This window comes from Marmota monax, unplaced genomic scaffold, assembly GCF_021218885.2.
Source record: "Marmota monax isolate L192 unplaced genomic scaffold, Marmota_monax_Labrador192_F-V1.1 WCK01_AAM20220418_F8-fsc00390, whole genome shotgun sequence".
In the NCBI taxonomy this organism is placed as follows: domain Eukaryota; kingdom Metazoa; phylum Chordata; class Mammalia; order Rodentia; family Sciuridae; genus Marmota; species Marmota monax.
Window position 1 is genome coordinate 356,107 of NW_026693450.1, and position 19,593 is coordinate 375,699.

Below are 19,593 nucleotides of genomic sequence, written 5' to 3' on the forward strand. Positions count from 1 at the left end.
TCAGTATGGAGATTCCTCAGAAAACTTGGAATGGAACCATCATTTGACCCAGTTATTCCACTCCTCAGCATTTACCCAAAACACTTAAAATCAGCATAATGCAGTGATGCAGTCACATTGGTCAATTCACAATAGCAGATAAATTCACAATAGCTAAGTTATGCTACCAACCTAGGTGCCGTTCGACAGATGAATGGATAAAGAATATGTGGTATATATGGAATATTAATCATCCATAAAAAGAATAACTTTACAACTTGCCGGTAAATGAATGGATCTGGAGATGGTTATGCTAAGTGAAATAAACTAATCCCCCCAAAACCAAAGACTGAATGTTCTCTCTGCTATGTGGATGCTAACACCCAGTAAAGGAGGAGGGAAGAATAGAAGTTCAGTGGGTTAGACAAAAGGGAATGAGGGAAAGGAGGTGGGAATGTGAATACGAAAGACAGTGAAATGAATGGAATATAACTTTTTCTAAATTCATATATGAATACACCACCAGTGAAACTCCGTACCATGTACAACCACTACAATGGGATCCTAATTTCAGTAGGTTATACCCCACGTATTTATAATGTCAAAGTACACTCTACTGTCATGTATGTCTAAAAAGAACAAATAAAAATAAATAAAAAAGGAAACCAAATCTTAAACTTCTTAGGACTTTCTAAATCACATGTAAAGAAGATTTAAACCTTATGCGTGTTACAACCTTCCCCTAACATTCTGAATGTTATCATTGACCTTGGAATTGGTTAGCTCTGTAATGTTGCTTCTTTTTTCTTTCTAATTAAATTCTGATGGCTCTTTTTGGGTCATTACTCTTCTGTGAAAGAAGCTGTTAAAAATTTGTTGAGTATGATCAGAAAATCTCCCATTAGAAACCAGAGACATTTCTAGAGCTGAATTCTAAGAGAAAAACTACATAAAAGAGAGACATGTATTGTGTTGCAGTTTGAAGAAATATTGAGAAATATGCACTAATTTTTAAAAAGAGATGAAATCATGTATGTGAACTTTCAAGGTGGCAAGAACTATGCTAATTTCTTGATAGTGTTGAACATCAAACTCAGGGACTCAGCCTGCTAGTAGAGCTTTACCACTGAGCCACACCTCCAAGCCTTCTTGATGGTCATCTCTTCATCATCAAAATAACAACAAAAAAAAATTTTCCTATACTTTCTTGATAGTGTGAAAGGCTGTGTATTTGTTTGCTAGGGCTGCTGTAAAAAAAGGGGCCACATACTGGGTGGCTTAAAGCAACAGAAATGTGTTCTCATGATTCTTGAAGACCAGAAGTTCAAGATGAAGGTGTCAAAGGACTGGTTTCTTGGGGAGAGTTGGCTCCATGACTCCACCATTGCTGATCAGCAATCCTTGCCGCTCTTTGGTTTATAGATGTGTTTTTGTGTCCATCTTTTCATGGCTACCCCTGTGTCTCTCTCTTCATATGGATGTCTTCTGGAAGATAGATATCGCTGGATAACCATCATTAACTTCCCAAACTTCAGTTTCTTCATCTCTAAAGTGGGGATAATGGTACCAAACCCACAGGTAAATTGGGGCACAGGATCACAGGTGGGGATGCACATCATCACTTCAGCATGGCAACCGTGCCCTTTTTGGCCATTTTTTCATTGCCCCACAACAAAGTATTGACTAAAAGCTTGCTTTTGTGGGACTGATTTCATGTCCATTTGACAGATGCACATATTTCAAATAGTCATATATTTTTTTTCCTTATAGGAGATGATGAGGGAGGGAATGTCCCTGTCCTCAAGAACTTAGGGCCTGGAGATTACCTTTATCAACAGACTGATAGTGATTGAGGATCCCTGTCTTCCTTTCAGCTCCTGGCTTGCCAGAAATCCTTGACATTCTTTGACTTGTAGATGCATCACTCCATCATCACATGGTGGTGTTATCTCTTGATAGCATTTTGTTGTTGTTGGTTTTTAAACTAGGAGCCATGTCCCTAGCCCTTTTTTATATTTTATTTTGAGAAAGGATCTTGCTAATTTACTTAGGGTCTTGCTGAATTGCTGAGGATGGCTTTGAACTTGTGATCCTCCTGCCTCAGCCTCCCGAGCCACTGGGATTACAAGTGTGCTCCAGTGCACCCATCTTCTCTTGACAATTTTTAAACTGAGAGTATAAAGTTAATGCTGATGTGACACTCAGTAAATACTGCATATTTAATCCATGGTAACAGATTTATCCAATCAGAACTTTAACTACAAACTCACCTGAATTTCATAGTACAGGTCCTTTTACTGGAAATAGGGATGCAGTTACAGAGTAACATGAGGGAATTCCATTTATTACAGTTCTAGAATGGGCCCTATCTTAATCACATTTGTGATTTGACTTAGTTGTTTTTGCTTGTATTTATATAGGCATCTACATATTAGGTGAAAAAAAGAAGACTCTAGCTTTTTGGGGTCTAGAAGGTGTTATTCATGTGGCTCTGGGCTCTATTCCTAGTACCATAGTGGGGGGAAAAGGTTATTTTTAGTAAATGTCCTTTGGAAACCTGGTTTGAGACTAAGTACACAGTAAAGCACGTAAGTTAACAGGAGTTTCATTTAAAGATAGCTTAGGAAAGCTTATCTAACCTTATATTAGAAAGTTAGTATAGTATGAGACAACATAGGAAAGTGACTTAACTGTTTTTATCTTTCTTGTGCTGATGTGTATGGGAGGAGGGCACAAATTCAAAGAAGGATGAAAACTTAAAATGGAGCTATGGCAATGCATGGATTCTTCCTTGTATCCTAATATTTCTTCAAAAGTTAAACTCCTCTAAACAAGGGCAATATTTTAAAACTTTTTAGACTTAATTAATTTCATAATTTGACTCTGACAAATTAACAGGGGAAAGGATTGAGGAGTGGAAAGGGAGAAGGAATTTTCAAAGTAATGATTGGACAGAAAACAAAGAAATATAGGAGTGTGGGAGCCTGAGCAAAAAGTAACTGAATTGTTGGCTATAAAAAAGGAAAAGCCTGGGGGAAACAACACTGCTTAACAATAATGACAGAAAAAGATTGTAATAGATAATTCTTGGGCTAATTATTAAAAAGCAGTTGGAAAGGGAAACATTTATTGTCCTTTTATAAGAGAAATGTTTCTAGCTTCTTAATGTATCTTCTTGAGCATTATATTTAATGTATGTAAGGTGTAAAGTATTGCTTTCCAAAGTCATGATGATGAGTTTCAAACCTGACTTCTGCACACAGATCTCATGGTGTGTGTAGCTAAAGACCAAACTAACTTATTTGACACAATTAGAGACTAATGTAGGAAGTAGTCAGAGAGGGCTTTGTGACTTAAGCTACTTTTTGAAAAAAGGAATTTCTAAAACTTAACCGAATGGGAAAGAAACAGAAGTATTCAGAGGGAAGAGACAAAAATCAAGATGCAGTGTTGAGAAAGTGAGTGGAGGGATGGAAAGGCATTGATTGTTTTGTGAAATACTGGGGTGTAAAATTGTGTTAGTCAAGTGAGACCAGATAAAAGAAAACCTTTAAATCAGAAAATTTGTTCTCTTAATTTGTTGAACAATAAATTAGACATTTCACTACCTGTACAGAGAAATGACATTACTTTCTCCACCATCATGCTACCAAGGCTTTCCTTTTGGATGGAAGGATGATAAAGTCTGCATGATTCTGTAGTTCTTTTGAAACAGATTCAACCTAGTCATAATGATCATGTGCATAAGCACAGACTATAGAAAAGGTAGAAAGTACAAAGAATCTGTCCTGACCCTTATAGGATCATAGTTACCAAGAAATAATTGCATCAAACATCAAAAAGTAGCAGAAAAAAATGATGCAGAAAAATCACAGTATTTGAACAGATAGTCTCAAAAGGAAAATAAACAGATATAAGACTGAAATGAATTCATCAAGTTTGTGATCTAGAAACCTAGTTCAACAAATGCCAAATGCCAAGGCATTAATTTCATGAATGGTTTTTGCTGTTAACAAGAAGCATGATTACCTAGAATCTCAGTTCAGGGGCATTTTCGAATAGTCTGAGAGGATGGTACCTCAGAGTGAGATCCTGTGTGATGAAGAACCCACCTAGCTCTCAGTGTATGTCCAATTTTTTTATCATGCTGCATTCTAGTTTGAGTGAAAGCCAGGTTTTATGATAGACCACATTAGCAATTTTTAAAATGGGTCTTTCTGTAGCAGTGAACATCATGAGCAAGAAACTTCTTGTTAAGTGAAAAAAACAAAAAATAACAAAATAAAGCAAAAAAAAAAAAAAAAACCCAACAACAACAACAAAAAAACAGGGAAGAACTTATCACATCACATGATAGAACTTCTCCTCTGTTGTTAAAGTTGTGCAGACTACCCAGATTAAGAACCCTGCCTGATGAGAGACTAGGCTGAGTGCATTGTTGCATTCCTGTAATCCCAGCTACCCTGAGGCTGAAGTAGGTGGATTTTAAATTTGAGGCCAGCCTGGACAACTTAGAGAAAAGCTGTCTTAAAAATTAAAAAAATAAAATAAAAAGGTCTGGGGTATAGCTCAGTGGCAAAGTTCAATCTTACGCATCACCAAATAAATAAATAATAAAAGAAAGACACTAGAGGAAATCTGAATTTGGTATGGGGAAGAATGTATGGAACTCTTGTTTAAAAACAACACTGCTGACTTCATATGGTTTTCTAATGGACGAATATCCTGTGCTGTGAAGTTTTCTTACATTGAGCAATGACATGGTGTTTATATGTGGAGTAGTGACTTCAAAAGATGTGTTTTAGACATTAGGAAAAAACTGTGTTTAAAATGTGCATTGACAAGTTGTTGGCAACTATTCACTAAGAACACCTGGAAAAATGAAAACTCTTATACTCCATTCACTCAGTTACATTCATCAAACTCATCTTGTTTGGTAAAGATTCCCCAAAGGGCTGCAGATAAAAAAGCAGGACTGATGGTGACCCTCAGTGTCAAGATAAAGAGGAAGACTTGAAAAATAGCAGAAACAAGACCAAGAATAGCAAGGACATTTATGAATAAGTGTGTTTTTGTTTGTTTGGTTTGTTTTTTGGTTCTGTAAATAGCAGCATTTGGTGTTTCACATAATAGGAACATACAAGATTTCAGCACCATTGTATATTTAAGTGATATTTGCCAAACTTATTCAGTGACAAGAATAAGAATCATCTGGGACCCTTGTTTTAAAATTATAAATTCTCACCCCCCTCATATACACCTGTATTAAGTCTTCAAGGCCTATATTTTTAATAAGTGTTCCAGGTAATTTATATTCTTAGCCAAATTTAGGAAATACTGATTTAAAACAACTCAATATTAGGCAGGTTGTCATAATTTTAAGCTAATGTATTATATGGAATTTTCCTGCGTGAATAATAGATATTACCGTACCCTGTGGCAGAGGAAGTATAAATATGAATGTTGGCAGACTATCACATTTTAGAGATGATAGCTTACCTTTTGTGTAGATTTTTTTTTTTTTTTATGGTACCTGTCCTATAAAAGCATTAGGTACCATGATGTGGAAATAAAGGCCCTCTCAGAATTAAGCAGTATTTATGTGAGGCAGATTGCATCTCTGTTTCCCTCCTTTTAGCCCAACCCAACTCTTTTCTGTTTCTTGCTCTCATTTTTTTTTTCTTATTCCCTCTGTAATGGAAATACAGAAATATAGCTTTGAATGAACTTACAACCTTGCTAAGAGTTTTAATTTTTAAATGATTTTACCTGTTAAGCATAAAATGTAAATCTTGAAAAATGGTTAGGCCTGTGGTACTGGAGTTTAGTTTTCCTTTTCAGGTTCTCAACTGGGTTAACTTTATGTGGCCCAAACATGGCAACATCTTCCACTGTGAATCTAAATCTTTTCTCTTTATTTTGTGTGCCAGCTATGAACGTAGGTGATCTTCCTATCTCAATAATTCCTGAGTCTCAATAATTCTTTATCTCTGGTCATTATAGAAGTGAGTTGGTAGATTGCTTTTGTTATTATTGCTCTCTGAATACCTTTATCTACTATTTAAAAGATCTGTTGTAGAATTGTAAAGGGGGCTGGTATGTAGCTTAATGGTATAGCACTCAGCATGTGCAAGGACTCAAAGCAAAGAAAAAAAAAATGCTCAGAACTATAGTGATTGCACTATTGTGAATAATGAGAATCTTTATTTATTTATTTATTTATTTATTTATTTATTTTATTTTTTGGCCATGCTGGGGATCTAACCCAAAAGCCTTGGTCATGTCAGGCAGACACCCTGCCACTGAGCCACATCCCTAGTCCTTGATTTTGTTTTACATTCACTTCTCAGAGGTGTTTTTCTAGTTTGTAGATGATCTAATTGGGATATTATTAGTACAGTTGGCATTTGTGCTTATTCTGTCTTCCTTCCAGAATATATTTCCATGAAGAGACTTCTCATGTGCTGAGTTGAGTATGGTAGCACACACCTGAGTATAGTAACAGCTACTTGGGAGGCTGAGGCAGGAGGAGTATTGCATGTTCAAGGCCAGCCTGGGCAACATGGCAAGAACAGTCTCAGAAAAATTAATTATAATTAATTAATTTGTTTTTACATGTTTCTTCAAATTACTGAAACTTCTGCTATTATCTTTGTGAAGTTCAAGTTGTTTATAGATTTTATCTAAAGACCAATCTGAAGGGACATCTCTTAGGAGAAGGATGTCTTTTCTTTTGATGGTAATTTTTCTCTTTGGATAAAAGTCTTATACTGTTATAAAGCAATCCAGTATTTGTTAATTGTCGCAAAATGAAGAGTCTCAAAAATACCTAAGCTAAGCTGGGCAGGGTGACAATTGGCCTATAATCCCACCTACTCAGGAGGATTGAAAGTTAGAGGCCAATGTTGACAATTTAGCAAGATGCCTTCTCAAAAATAAGAAGGGCTGGGGGTGTTGCTCAGTGATAGAGTGCCCCTGGGTTCAATCCCCAGTACTACCACCACCACTACCATAAAAAGTAAGCTGGCTTATTTTTATCTTCAAATAACTGGAACTTGTTTTAGTTCAAACCTCTAGTCTTGTTTGTCTGTCTTCTTTTTGGCAAGTCTGGTCAGTTAAAAATGAAAGATAAATCACATTGTCCTTCATCTCAAAAAATTTGCAGTGTATCCAGGCAAGACAGAAACATATGAAAAGTAAAATAAGTGTATCAAACACTACCACTCATTATTAGAGCACAGGAATGATACCTAAATTTCTAAAAGAGAGAGTTTATAATTTGTGAACATATGAGCAAATATGAGCAGGTAGAATTACCATTCTCTCTAAGGCAGAAGATATGGCCTCAGCACGTTTCTGGCATCATCTAAGAAAGGCACATACATATCTGTCTTCTACTTAGGCACATTCCATTGTGCCCTAATTCTTTTTCACATTATCATGCTTAGTCTTTATTTCTAGTGAGTATCTTTTAGATTTTCTTGAGGATATTTTTTAGAGTCCTGAGTTATATAATCAGGATAGCTGACCATTTGGGCATAGGAGTCTGATATCAAAATAGAGTCAAACTCTCAAAAGGCTTCTGTTTTTTTTTGCCATTGGAGGATGGGAAGTTGTGTTTGGTTAGGCTCTAGGAGTCAGAGTAGTTTTTCTATTTCATACCCCAAGCATTATCCCTCTCTATCTCACATTTCCCATTTCTTTCTTCCTCTCTACTCTGAGCAGACAGTAAAGTCAACTGATGGCCTCAATTTTACATATGGCATATGTACTGGTGAGATGAATTTACTATCCCATCTTGTAGCCTTCTAACCCATGGAGAGGCACATGGGTTAGCATTTCTTGGGACTGACTTTGGTCATTCCCCTTTGCACCAGGCCTTCTTTCTGGGCCCTTTTTGTTAAGCCATTCCTCTAATACCATTATTTGCCTATTTGGCTTTCTGGAACAATAAAGGCCTTTCTTCTTAAAGTTCTCATGCTTTCTGTTTCCTCCCTTCCTGAGCACTCTCTTTCTTTAATTCTACTGAAGATTATTGTTACAGAAATTGGCTTCCCAAACTATCAGGCCTCCTGAATTCTGCGTGTGTACACTATTTTATTTTTGCTTTATCCTTTTATCTCTCACAAGACCCACAGGGAAGTTGATCTTCTATTCCTTGAACTTGGTCTTGTGACAAACTTCTGCCAAACTGCCTATCCCTCTGGAAAATAAGGTTCTAAAATGGGCCCCCATTCTGTTTTCCCCTGGGAAATTGCATTATGAATTCAGAGCATATTTGTGTATTATCAGTAACCATTATCTATCTTATTGTATTGCATTGGATGGATGTAAGTTTGCACAGTTACATTTTTGTCAGACTTCTTCCTTCTCATTTGGGGATCAGTCCTCAAGACTAGCTTACTTTGGAGAAGTATGCTATAAGCTTATGTCTGTCTTTAACATTCAAGACTAGACTTAACATAAAAGTGCACCTGAAGAGCATATTTTTATATATTTTTTATGGAGATATTTTGAGAGACCATGAAAATATGAATTGGCCAGGCCATTCGAAGGTCTTTCCAGAGATCAAGTTTTAACTCTGTCTAGAACTGTTGTGTATGATTCTGAGAGATTGTGTTTTAGTTGTGAGTGATAGCATTGATGTACAACAGTTCTTGCTTAGGCTTCTACTAACCTTCACTAGTTAAAGGTCTACAGTGTTTCTGCCTGGTTGAAACTTACTAATGATACAATTTATAACAAAATGCTGGTCCAGAAAGATCTGGTCAGTGTCTATTTATTAAACTTGCTTTCTTTATTTTCATTTCAGATTTGTCCAATATGTGCAGCGTTACCTGGAGGCGATCCTAATCATGTCACGGATGACTTTGCAGCTCATCTTACACTTGAACACAGAGCCCCTAGAGATTTAATATCCTTTTAAGAGGCAACAAATAATATTTGTTATTTTGATTATTTTTAAGGACAATATCCCCAAAAGAGAAAAACTAATCTTCAAATTATTTTTATTTCTTTTACCTTTTCCTAAAAGTGACACAATGTGAAAGGCAATTTCTTCTCTTTTTATATACTTAGGATTGTTATATGAACCATATTTGTTAAGTGAAAAGTTGACTTGCTCATCATCTTTAGTTCATTACAATCAAATTTTTTAAAGACAATTTGATCTTATAGGTCTTCTGGAAAGGTGATTTCATACAAAAGAGGAAAAGTGAATCTTAATTAAAAATTTGATTAGTTAAATATACAGGGGCTTTATTTGCTTTCCCTTCTCTGTTCCTCTGCTCCCTTACCCTTTTGTGGATATGGTATAATGGCAGGTGGGGCTTCTTTCCCTTTTGGGGGTCCCTTTCTCCTGAAAGAGCCATTTCTTCTCTGAGAAGTATAAAGTTGAGTCTAGTTCTTTCCTACTTTCATTTCTGCATACTCTTCCCTTTCTTAATAGTTCTTTGCAGTATTCTTTAAGACTACTGGATTGGTTACCAGAGCAATGAATTTTGTGGACTGAATGCTTTATAACTAGAAAGTTAGGAATTGTTTTTCTAAAACTGTTACTTATTAGAATCTTTTCTTATGAAGAGGTCCCAGTGTTTACTGAAGCAATTCAAGAGCTTAATCAGAATTTTTTTCTCTTGACAGACTTTCTTTTTTTGATTGTCCTATGGCAGTCAAAATCCAACCTAGGACCTTTTAGAAAAGAAAATGGTGATTTTTTTTCTCATTCTACAGTTCTCTTGCTTACAGTTCCCAATTTTCTAATTGGGATTATAGCTTTTTAGATTTAGGGGGAAGATATGTGGGAAATAATTGAAAGATGAAGAAATGGTATAAGCCTGCAAAATTAGAAACCTGAGCCAGTCTAGGATCTGGTAGTCAATGAACAGAGGAAACCACTGAGACCTTTCTCTCTCCTCCTGTGCAGGGGACACTGAAAGCAGCATGAAGAAAGCAGTGATTTAATTTTTTTATTTTTCAGAGAATGAAAAAACTCCAGATGGGGTGAGAATACTTAAAGTCTTTCAGTTACTATGCATTTTGTATAAAAGAATACTTTACAATATCCAGAAGGGTTATACTTGATACATACTTCACTCCATCTTCATGGAGAGATGAAACAAATTATTTAAAATCAAGGAGATATCCTGAAATTTTCAGCATATTCTAGAGATTCTAGTAATATTGGTGTTCATTCAATGGAATATTCCACATTATCTACATCTATTTTTTTACACAATTTTAATAAATGTCTTTGGTTACCAAGAAAAGATGAAATTATGCAAAACATAAGAATAATGTTATATGTTTTTTGATTTCTTAGAAAACAAAATGTTGCCATGGCAATTATCCCGAAAACATGTTCATTTTTCAGATATTTCCAATGTTGTTATGTAAGTTCATATTCGATATCGGGGTATCTTCTTTCTTTACCTCTTAAGCACCAGACTTTTTTTTTTCCTTTCTCACCGTGTTGATGGATATCTTCCTAAAGTACACTCTACCTCCAGCTACTTTTTTTCAGTTGAGGATCCAGGGGGCATAATGGTCAACTAAGAATTCATCCCCAGCCCTTTCAATTTTTTATTTGGAGACATTTTGCTAAGTTGCCCTTGCTGACCTAGGAACTTGTTAATCCTTCCTCAGCCTCTTGAGTATCTGTGGTTCCAGGTGTGCACTGTCCCTGGCGTGCTTTTAAATATACTGATAATAATATCACTTTCTATGGAAACCAAACCATAGTTATGAATGCCAATAAGAAACTACATGACAGTGGTATCCTGATGGCTTTGTGGAACCCTTCACTTATCCTTAAATGACTCCAAAACCATCAGCTGAAAAACTGGGAATCAGTAACACATTCTACATTATAAAGCTATTCTATTTGCTACTTTGAAAGAAAAGTTTCTTCTATAATATTTGGCTTCCTACCCTCAACATTCACACACAATTGCCCATGTGGAAACACAAGGTTGTCATTTTCAGTTTTGATAGCTATTTGCTACTTCAAATTGACTCACACTCAGCTGTGTGAGATGGGTTCCACTGTTGGAAATCTGATTCCTTGATAAATACATGCTTTTCTCTCTATGGTCCACTGACAAAAGAAACTCAAGAAAAAGTTGAAGACAAAGATTAAAACTAATAATCAAATGTAGTCTTTCACCTACTGAATTCATAACTGTTCCTTTTTTTATTTTAGATGATAATGATTCAATGATTATATGTTAATACAGCTCCTCAAATATAAAACTGACTCTCATTAATTGTGGTTACTTGAATGTAAGCATGTATAAAATTCAGTACTGAGAACAGGATAAGGGAATGTTCATTCACCTTGGGTATTTAACCAGGCAGTGTCTTTGACTTCATTTGGCAGCATTACTCTGGAGCCTGGGAAGAAATTCCTGTCCCTGCAGAGAATCTTTTTAAACTTTGTGCTTGTGCTTGCCTGCACTAGCATGCATACAAACACCCAAACAGTTACATAGGCACCATGCTTTATACTTGAGTATATTTTTAGCATTAATAGGTTTCCTAGAGTTGGGACATTTACATTCTCCTGGTTTTTTTTTTTTTTAATTCTTTCTTTTAGACAAGAGTTTCACTAATTTGCTCAGGCTAGCCTCAAACTGTGATCCTTATGCCTCAGCCTCCTGAAGAGCTGGCATAAAAGGCATGTATTGTATCATATAGCTACTGTGTTCTAAATTAAATGTGCTATTTTAAAATGCTGGCAGCTTAGGAATTAATTCCTGTCTAGCAAGGGCTGATCTTTCTTTTTAATTTCTGTGAAATATTTGATCCTTTTCTTAACTTTTGAGTTATGATGAATCGAGTGGTGTTCGACATGTACGTAGAATGTTTCACCCTGGCCGGGGATTAGGAGGTCCTCGTGCTCGTAGATCAAATATGCACTTTACTAGCAGTTCTACTGGTGGACTTTCTTCTTCTCAGAGTTCATATTCTCCAAGCAATAGGGAAGCCATGGATCCTATAGCTGGTAAGTTAGTTTCACCTTCATGAAGGAAATAACGGGAGCTCATTTTAAAATGTTTTATGTGATCTTTGTCTTTCCTCTCAGATAATATGCTTATGTTTTTTAATAAAATTCCCAAATATTTATAAACATGAAAATTGTTTGTTATTCATGCATGTAGTACTATGATTCAAACCAGGGCCTCACATATGTTAGGCAAGTGCTCTACTGTTGAGCCACACCCTCATCCCCAAATGTAAAACTACTTTAGTAGTTTGCATTGGTCTGCATTTCTCTTAAGTCCTTAGGGGCATAAGATAATATAGAAAGGCCTAATGTGGTATTTATGGTTTCTATTGAAGCCCAAGAAAATCAGAATTCCATGGTTCAACCTCTAGAAGTACACAGATTAAAAAAACTAATTGACAATACTAAACAATAAAGCTTTTTCTCATGGAAGAAAGTAGGAATTTCTCTGTTCTAGCCTTAATTTGAGAACCATATTATTGTGGAACACAGTTAAGGGAACATTTTTTAATAGTTTGGGGAAATCTGAGAATGACAATATTTTAGCCTGTAGTTCCTGGCTAACTCACTGAGTCTAGGGAATGAACAACCTGGAAAGATGGCAGCAGAATACAAGGGTCAGAATAAAATGTCAGAAATCACTATAGCCAGAGAATCTGCAAGAAATCTCAAGCATACAGGCAATAAGATTCTGGAAGACCCTGCAGATTTAAAACAACAGTATAGAAATGTGTACATGTGGTAGAATATGTATTTAGAAACTGTGATGTACCTTATAGAATTCCTGAAATATTGATACATCTAAATAGGCGATAGACATGCAGAGCAGTTTTACTCATAAAATGCTCTTAAAAATGGAAGATGTAGGCTGGGGTTGTGGCTCAGTGGTAGGGCACTTGGCCTAGCACATGTGAGTAGTTTGATCCTGGATTTGATCCTCAGCACCACATAAAAATAAATTTAAAAAAATAAAGGCATTGTGTCCAACTACAAATAAAAAATAAATATTTTTAAAAAAATTTTATAATTTTATAATTCCAGATGTGCTTTGGACATTTAGATGTAGAACAACAAAAACAAACCTAGTGAACTGAGTTTTGGGGATTTGAAATTACCCTTTAGAGCCTTTTATAGAGGCTCTAAAGGGTAATTTCTGGAAACAAAAATCAGAATTCAGAAATTCTCTCCATTACTTTGATTTTTTGAGGGGGAGGTGGTCAGGGGAAATGATAGTCTATATTTCATTAAATGGCAATGTTAAAAATCTGGGATAAAGCACCCATGAGCAAGAAAACAAACTGACCATGTTAGTTAGTTTTAATGATAAATCAGAGGCTTTGTTGGCCTGAGAGCATCTGTGAGATAATGGTCATTCTCTGGTAAGCTAGATACTCCATGGAAGATGGTAATTACTTTACTCTCCTTAGATGAGAACACAGGGATAAAGGTCTACATTACTCTTGATCACTATAACCTTACTGACAGAAGACAGTCTGGATTATAACAGACTAAATAGATCACCCAGTCAGGTGCTGCAGGTTTCCTGGAACTTATTGAGCCCTACTGGTGGCATTCTAGTACTCTGGCAGGACCAGAAAGTACCAGAGAGAAGGCAAAGGTGAGTGAGCAAGGGTCACAGTCAGAAATGCTCTAGGCTCTTGGGTTTAATTCTAATAATTCCTTCAGTTATTTGAAGGAAGCAAACCATGTGAATTCTCAGTATGTGTCAGGCTCTGTTCTGAGAGATGGAAATATAGTAAACAGAGTATAACTTGTTCTCTCTTCTTGTGGAACTTAGTAATACTGAGAGGGCTTATATTATAATTGGACCTTTAAGTAAACTGCTTTAATCTACTAAATTTTTAGAGGAAGTTTACATTAGTACTCGATATAAATAATTTTAAAAAATAGTCTCAAGTTTTGCTGAGAATAAAAATAATAGTGTGTAACGTTCATGTTTTTTTGCATTCCTGTACACAGTAATTTCTGCCTCCAAGAGACATTCTAAAAAGTATTGCACTCTTAGATGAACTACTTGTTGATACTACTTTTTATATTCTCCCAATAAAAATATCATCTGTAGCATATTTTTTTCTTTGTTAAGTAGATTTTGATCATCTTCATTTTCATTTGCAGAGCTTTTATCTCAGTTATCAGGAGTGAGACGTTCTGCAGGAGGACAGCTTAATTCTTCTGGCCCTTCCGCTTCTCAGTTACAACAACTGCAGATGCAGCTGCAGTTAGAACGGCAGCATGCCCAGGCAGCACGGCAACAACTGGAGACTGCACGCAACGCAACCCGGCGTACTAACACAAGCAGTGTTACCACTACAATCACACAATCCACAGCAACAACCAATACAGCAAATACAGAAAGCAGTCAGCAGACTCTCCAGAATTCACAGTTTCTTTTAACAAGGTAGCTCCTTTATTATTATAATTTTTTTTTGGGAGAATGAGTATTTTATTGGTACTATACAGTCTAAAACTTCTTCTTTTGAGCTTTCCAATTAAAACTGCATATTTAGTATTTCCCCCAAGATTTTGAAACATAGTTATTACGTTAGATAAACTAAGAATGCTCATCTTCTTCTCAAGGTGTACATCATCATCTAATACGAATTTTGTTTTCCATACTATACATAAGACTTAAAACACCATATATCATTTTATAGATGGGCATATTAGGTACATATTTTATCATAATTAACATTTCTTGCTTCTACTTGCCAATTTTAGTCAGTTGTGAAGTATTAAAAGGTACAGAAGACTTCATCATATAGTAGTTTTCTCCTGTGAATTTCTAAAGAAGCTATATTTAAATTCTTATGGTTAATGCACAGAAGTAACCATTTTTTAAAAATGGTGTATCACAGTAAAAGTAATATTTATTACAGACAGTAAACCATTCCACTGTAAGAGTAGTGGTGACCAGAGTCTTAGGTGCAGTAAATAACAAACCTGGACCAACTGGGCTTTTAATGTAACAGAGAGGAATATACAAATCATAAAGCGAAGGACATTAATGTATAACATAGCTCTCTCAAACTCATTGTGTCTGATGGTGTATTGATTTCTTCAAACGAAGAAACTATTAAAATATCTACTTATATTTCTTTTATCTCACATTAAAAAATCTGTTAGTACAATGGTACATGTGTGTACTTATAAAGAACATATTGTGGATTTGAAATAAAAAGTGTTTGAGGACCCTGGTCTATAGCCCTGACTTTGCTATTTACTAGGTTTGGGCTTTGTTACTTAACTAGTTTACTATTGTCAATATCCCAGGATTTTTGCCACATGAGAGAATTAAAGAGGATTAAATGCATTGGTAGACATTATCATCATTTATTATGGATCTAAGAAGGAAGTCTCATGTGAGGAATTTACCTTTGAATTATCTCTGCAGTGTCAGTAACTGCCTGCTTATTACCAGAAAAATTTTATTATAAGAAAATCAGAGCCATAGGTGGATCTACCAACTGCTATATAGTATTACCTGTTAGAGATTAACCAATAGTAAGTTTGTAACTTGTCATCCGTAGGCTCTTAAAAACTGGAAAAGGAGACCAACCTGTGTCTTTATTCACTGAGAGTTCACTGAACTATGAGTAGAAATTCTCACCAGCACCTCTTTTAAAAAGATGTCTTCCTGCCCCCACCCCTTATTTTCCCATTGTCTTTTAGCCCCAAACTACTAAGTGGGCTTGGTCTGGAATTTTTATTCTATATTGGACATCCTGCTCCTAGGGTGCCTCTGAGTACTTTCCTTGGATTTGAATTGTCATTTTTAAAAGACACCCCATATCATCTGAACATGCATGTTGGATAGTATCTTGTAGTTTGCAGATCATTTCTCACATCTTTTATTATATAATTTGATGTTGACTTACTTGATTTATCTAAGACAGTCTTCCCCCCCCCCCCCAAAAAAAATCACTAGGATTTTACATATTCTGAGGAATTTATAGTTATTTATTTATTTTTTCTTGTTATAAGTTTGGGGAAAACTAATTAATAAAAAGAAAGTTTATTTGCTGTTGGGCTCCTAAGAACTTCAGATACATTATAACATACATTATAAATATTTAAGGCAAGGAAAACATGTGCAATACTCACAATGGAATTCCTGGTCTCACAAACACCAGCTAATTATGATATATGTAGGGCCTTATCTTTGTTCTCTCTCTTCTTTGACCAGGGGCAGTTTCTATTCATCTTGCCTTGAAACTGATGGTGTGGACAGTTTCTTGGGGGCTCTAAGGGAGATGACCTTTTAGAAACTTATGAAGTGTGTATGTTCAGGCTTTTGGTGCTAGGGCCAGCTAGTTTTGCTGTCCCAATATGAAGATTCTCACAAGTTTGCAGTTCCTTTGGACCCAAATCAAGTTTGTCCATCGGGAGATCAAGCCCTAATACCAGATTTTATCTGCCCTTCAAGAATGAGGCATGTTCGTAGTTATTTCCCTGAAAATCAAAACAGTAATATTGGAATCACATGCTCTACAAAGTGCCAAAGTCTTCAACCTATGTATCTTGTAATTTGCTTGATACTGACTACGTGGTCTTATGTATATCATCTGTATTTCTATTACAGATATGACTTCTGTAGATTTTTTTTTTTAAAGAACCTTTTTCAAAGCTAGGAACATATAATACATTTCACTTCTTAACAAATCTCTAGTTTTGGATTGAGAACATGTACATTACTGTTCAATTTCCATTTGTTTTCCATTCCCTGGTGATATTAATTTGATTTTAACTATGTATATTACCAATCATTTTATTTCAATGTGATTCGGTGGCTTTTATATAATTACTTCCAAATACTTTTGTTTTCTTTAATTTCTGAAATTTAAATCTTTTTATTTTTTGAGCTCTAGAGCTAATCTTTCAGCTTTTAACTTAATAGTTATGAGATTTTGAGCAAGTTACCTATTGTTCCTTATTCCTTGTTCCTTAACTTTTTACCAATAAGGTTTTTTCTTTTTAACCTATTCTCTGTTTCAGTTTTCCTTAAAATGTTGATAATATGTCTGATAGCAGTTAAAAGATTTAATATACACAAAAGCACTTAGAACATACCCTGATCCATACTACTGCCATTATGATTTTTGAATGCTTCTGGCCTTTCAATAGGAAGTGAGAGCTGGTTAGCAAGCATCATGGAGAATATCTGTCTCGCAGCTTGGGTACCCCTGGGCACCTGTCATGCATACCTGTCACACATGCATGCCTCTCAGCTGTCCCCATCTTTTCTCTGTTTTGCTACTTTTCCTGATCCCAGTGTTCCAGCTGGTTTCCCTTTCTTTCTTAGCCACTAAAAGTGTAGACAAATAATATTACTACTGAAACTAAGTAAAATTTCACATATTTATTGGAGAATTACATTTTAAAATCATTTTAACAAGATAGTAGCAAGTGTTAACCTAGAATTTTCTATTAACATCTGTCCAGGCCTTGTATAGATAAGTCAGGTTTTCCAGCATAGCCCAGAATTCAGGAATGCATGCTTCGCTGAGCATCATGGGCAAGTGGACCTCATATCGTCCCTATCACACTTGGGTTTTTAGTAGAGAAAGTGAGGACAATGTGTTTTCTTGCTCTCTTAGGTTTTTGGACGTAACTTATTTTGGGAGGAATTAGTTGGAAGTAATTAAAGTCAGGAGAAACTTTAGGATTTTCTTAAGTGAGTATCCTGGTCATTATAGATTTTGATTGTGTGAGTAGGGTTGCTGCTTTCCTTTTTTAACATCTCACAGGTGAAATTCTGGGTAGAGAAATCACTATTTCCTCCAGCTTTTATTCTTTTAGAAACATTGTTTTTTCAGAAAAAAAAAATTGCCCTTGTTTTCTCTAGAGGGAGTGGAAGTCTAAATGTCGTCCCCCTCCTCCAATTGTATCTAATAAAGGCATAATTTTGCAACTCAGGGTAATAGTAGTATTGCTAAAAGTATGTGAAATTCATCTGAATATAACTAAGGTAACAATTTAGAGCAAGGTGTTCTATTTATACATCTTAGAGTCTGAATGCTGTCACTTATAAAGCTTGCACAGTGGAAGACATTATTGAAATTTGTCATGCCATTGTTCCTTGACTTTTTACCAATAAGGTTTTTTTCTTTTTAACTTACACAGGTTGAATGATCCTAAAATGTCTGAAACAGAGCGTCAGTCCATGGAAAGTGAGCGTGCAGACCGCAGCCTGTTTGTCCAAGAGCTCCTTCTGTCCACTTTAGTGCGCGAAGAGAGCTCGTCCTCAGACGAGGATGAACGGGGGGAGATGGCAGATTTTGGTGCTATGGGCTGTGTAGATATTATGCCTTTAGATGTTGCTTTAGAAAACCTAAATTTAAAAGAGAGTAATAAAGGAAATGAGCCTCCACCACCTCCTCTTTGATGACATCCCAATTCGCAGACAATGTCCTCTGTGCTGTATTTGCCAATGAAAGTGGACAACAACTATCTTGGGTTTGTTTGGTGATTGTAATTTCAGGTCTGTCACTCTTGTTACATTGTGTACATTCAAAAGGAAGAGAGAAAATATATATGATAATCATTTCCACTTAACTAATTTTTACTTCTAGCAGGTAAATGTAGGTAGCAGTGCAGGAGTGATCTCTGCTTCCTGTACCTTGACATGCAAAAGGCTCTCCTAATACTCCACATTCAAACTGAAGAGGAAAATTGAAATCTCTAATGAAGCTGCTGTGTGTATTTATGAATATTAATGAATAAAAACTGCTTGGATGGTTTACCTTAACTACTGCATGAGGTTTTTTGCAGCGTGCATGAGTTTTAGTGACCTTGTTATTTAAAAAATTAAATACAAGGAGTAAAACTTAAAAAACAAAGCCCAAAGCTTTCCTAAACATTATTCAATGGTTACGGGACAAAGTAGCTTTTGAATAATGTCTGCCTGAATCACCTTTCTTTGTGTGCCTCCTACTCACAAAGCCAGCTCTGCAGTGGAATCTGGGGTTGTATAGCCAGATGTGGCGCTCCACCCTCTGTGACTGTCCTGTCGCCCTGTTAGTCATCTTACCTGTGTGGAGCCCAGCCTGACTCTTTAAGTTATCTGTAGAAGACACAACAGTAAAGCTACTGTCAGAATCTGCTGCAGGGCCGTTTGTGTGCCCTAAAAACAAATCCTGTTTATGTTTGTTTAAAAGTTTTTACTTTTTGTGGTGGTTTAAATTTTTATTTGATTGTTAAATATGTTTCATTCAGGTATAGATGAATTTCATTTATTCACTGTTCAACAAAGTTAACCTGAATTATGTTGTCTTTGTTTTTGAAATTCTCACATTCTCAATCATATTTTGTGTTATTTATGAATTTGCTTTGTATTTTGCTGAGACAGATCAGTATCAGAGGAGCTTTGAGGATTTGCCTTCCCAGGTTGTATCATGATATTACAACCAAATTCTTAATGCTAACTTTAGCACCTTTTATTTATTGTTTTTTTTTCTTTGCTGGCATAAAAAGTAAAGCCTTTTAATTGAATCATGCCACCTATATGCCTATATTATTAATCCTATATGTAAAAAAATGTACAGCTTTTTGGGGTTTGTTTTGGATTTGAGGGGCCGGGTTATTTTTTATTT

The 19,593-nt window shown here is 35.7% G+C and overlaps 1 protein-coding gene across 2 annotated transcripts in view; it reads left to right on the top strand.

Moving 5' to 3' along the window:
• The window catches only part of Kcmf1 (potassium channel modulatory factor 1), a 79,154-nt gene extending 60,405 nt beyond the window's left edge, over positions 1 to 18,749 (top strand). For both annotated transcript variants that reach the window (XM_046457546.2, XM_058583398.1), the window contains 4 exons: positions 8,792 to 8,893; positions 11,806 to 11,980; positions 14,120 to 14,402; positions 18,125 to 18,749. In XM_046457546.2, coding sequence (XP_046313502.1) covers positions 8,792 to 8,893; positions 11,806 to 11,980; positions 14,120 to 14,402; positions 18,125 to 18,386 — 822 coding nt within the window. In that variant the 3' untranslated portion in view covers positions 18,387 to 18,749. The remainder of the gene's footprint in view (positions 1 to 8,791; positions 8,894 to 11,805; positions 11,981 to 14,119; positions 14,403 to 18,124) is intronic.
• The last annotated feature ends 844 nt before the right edge of the window (positions 18,750 to 19,593 follow it).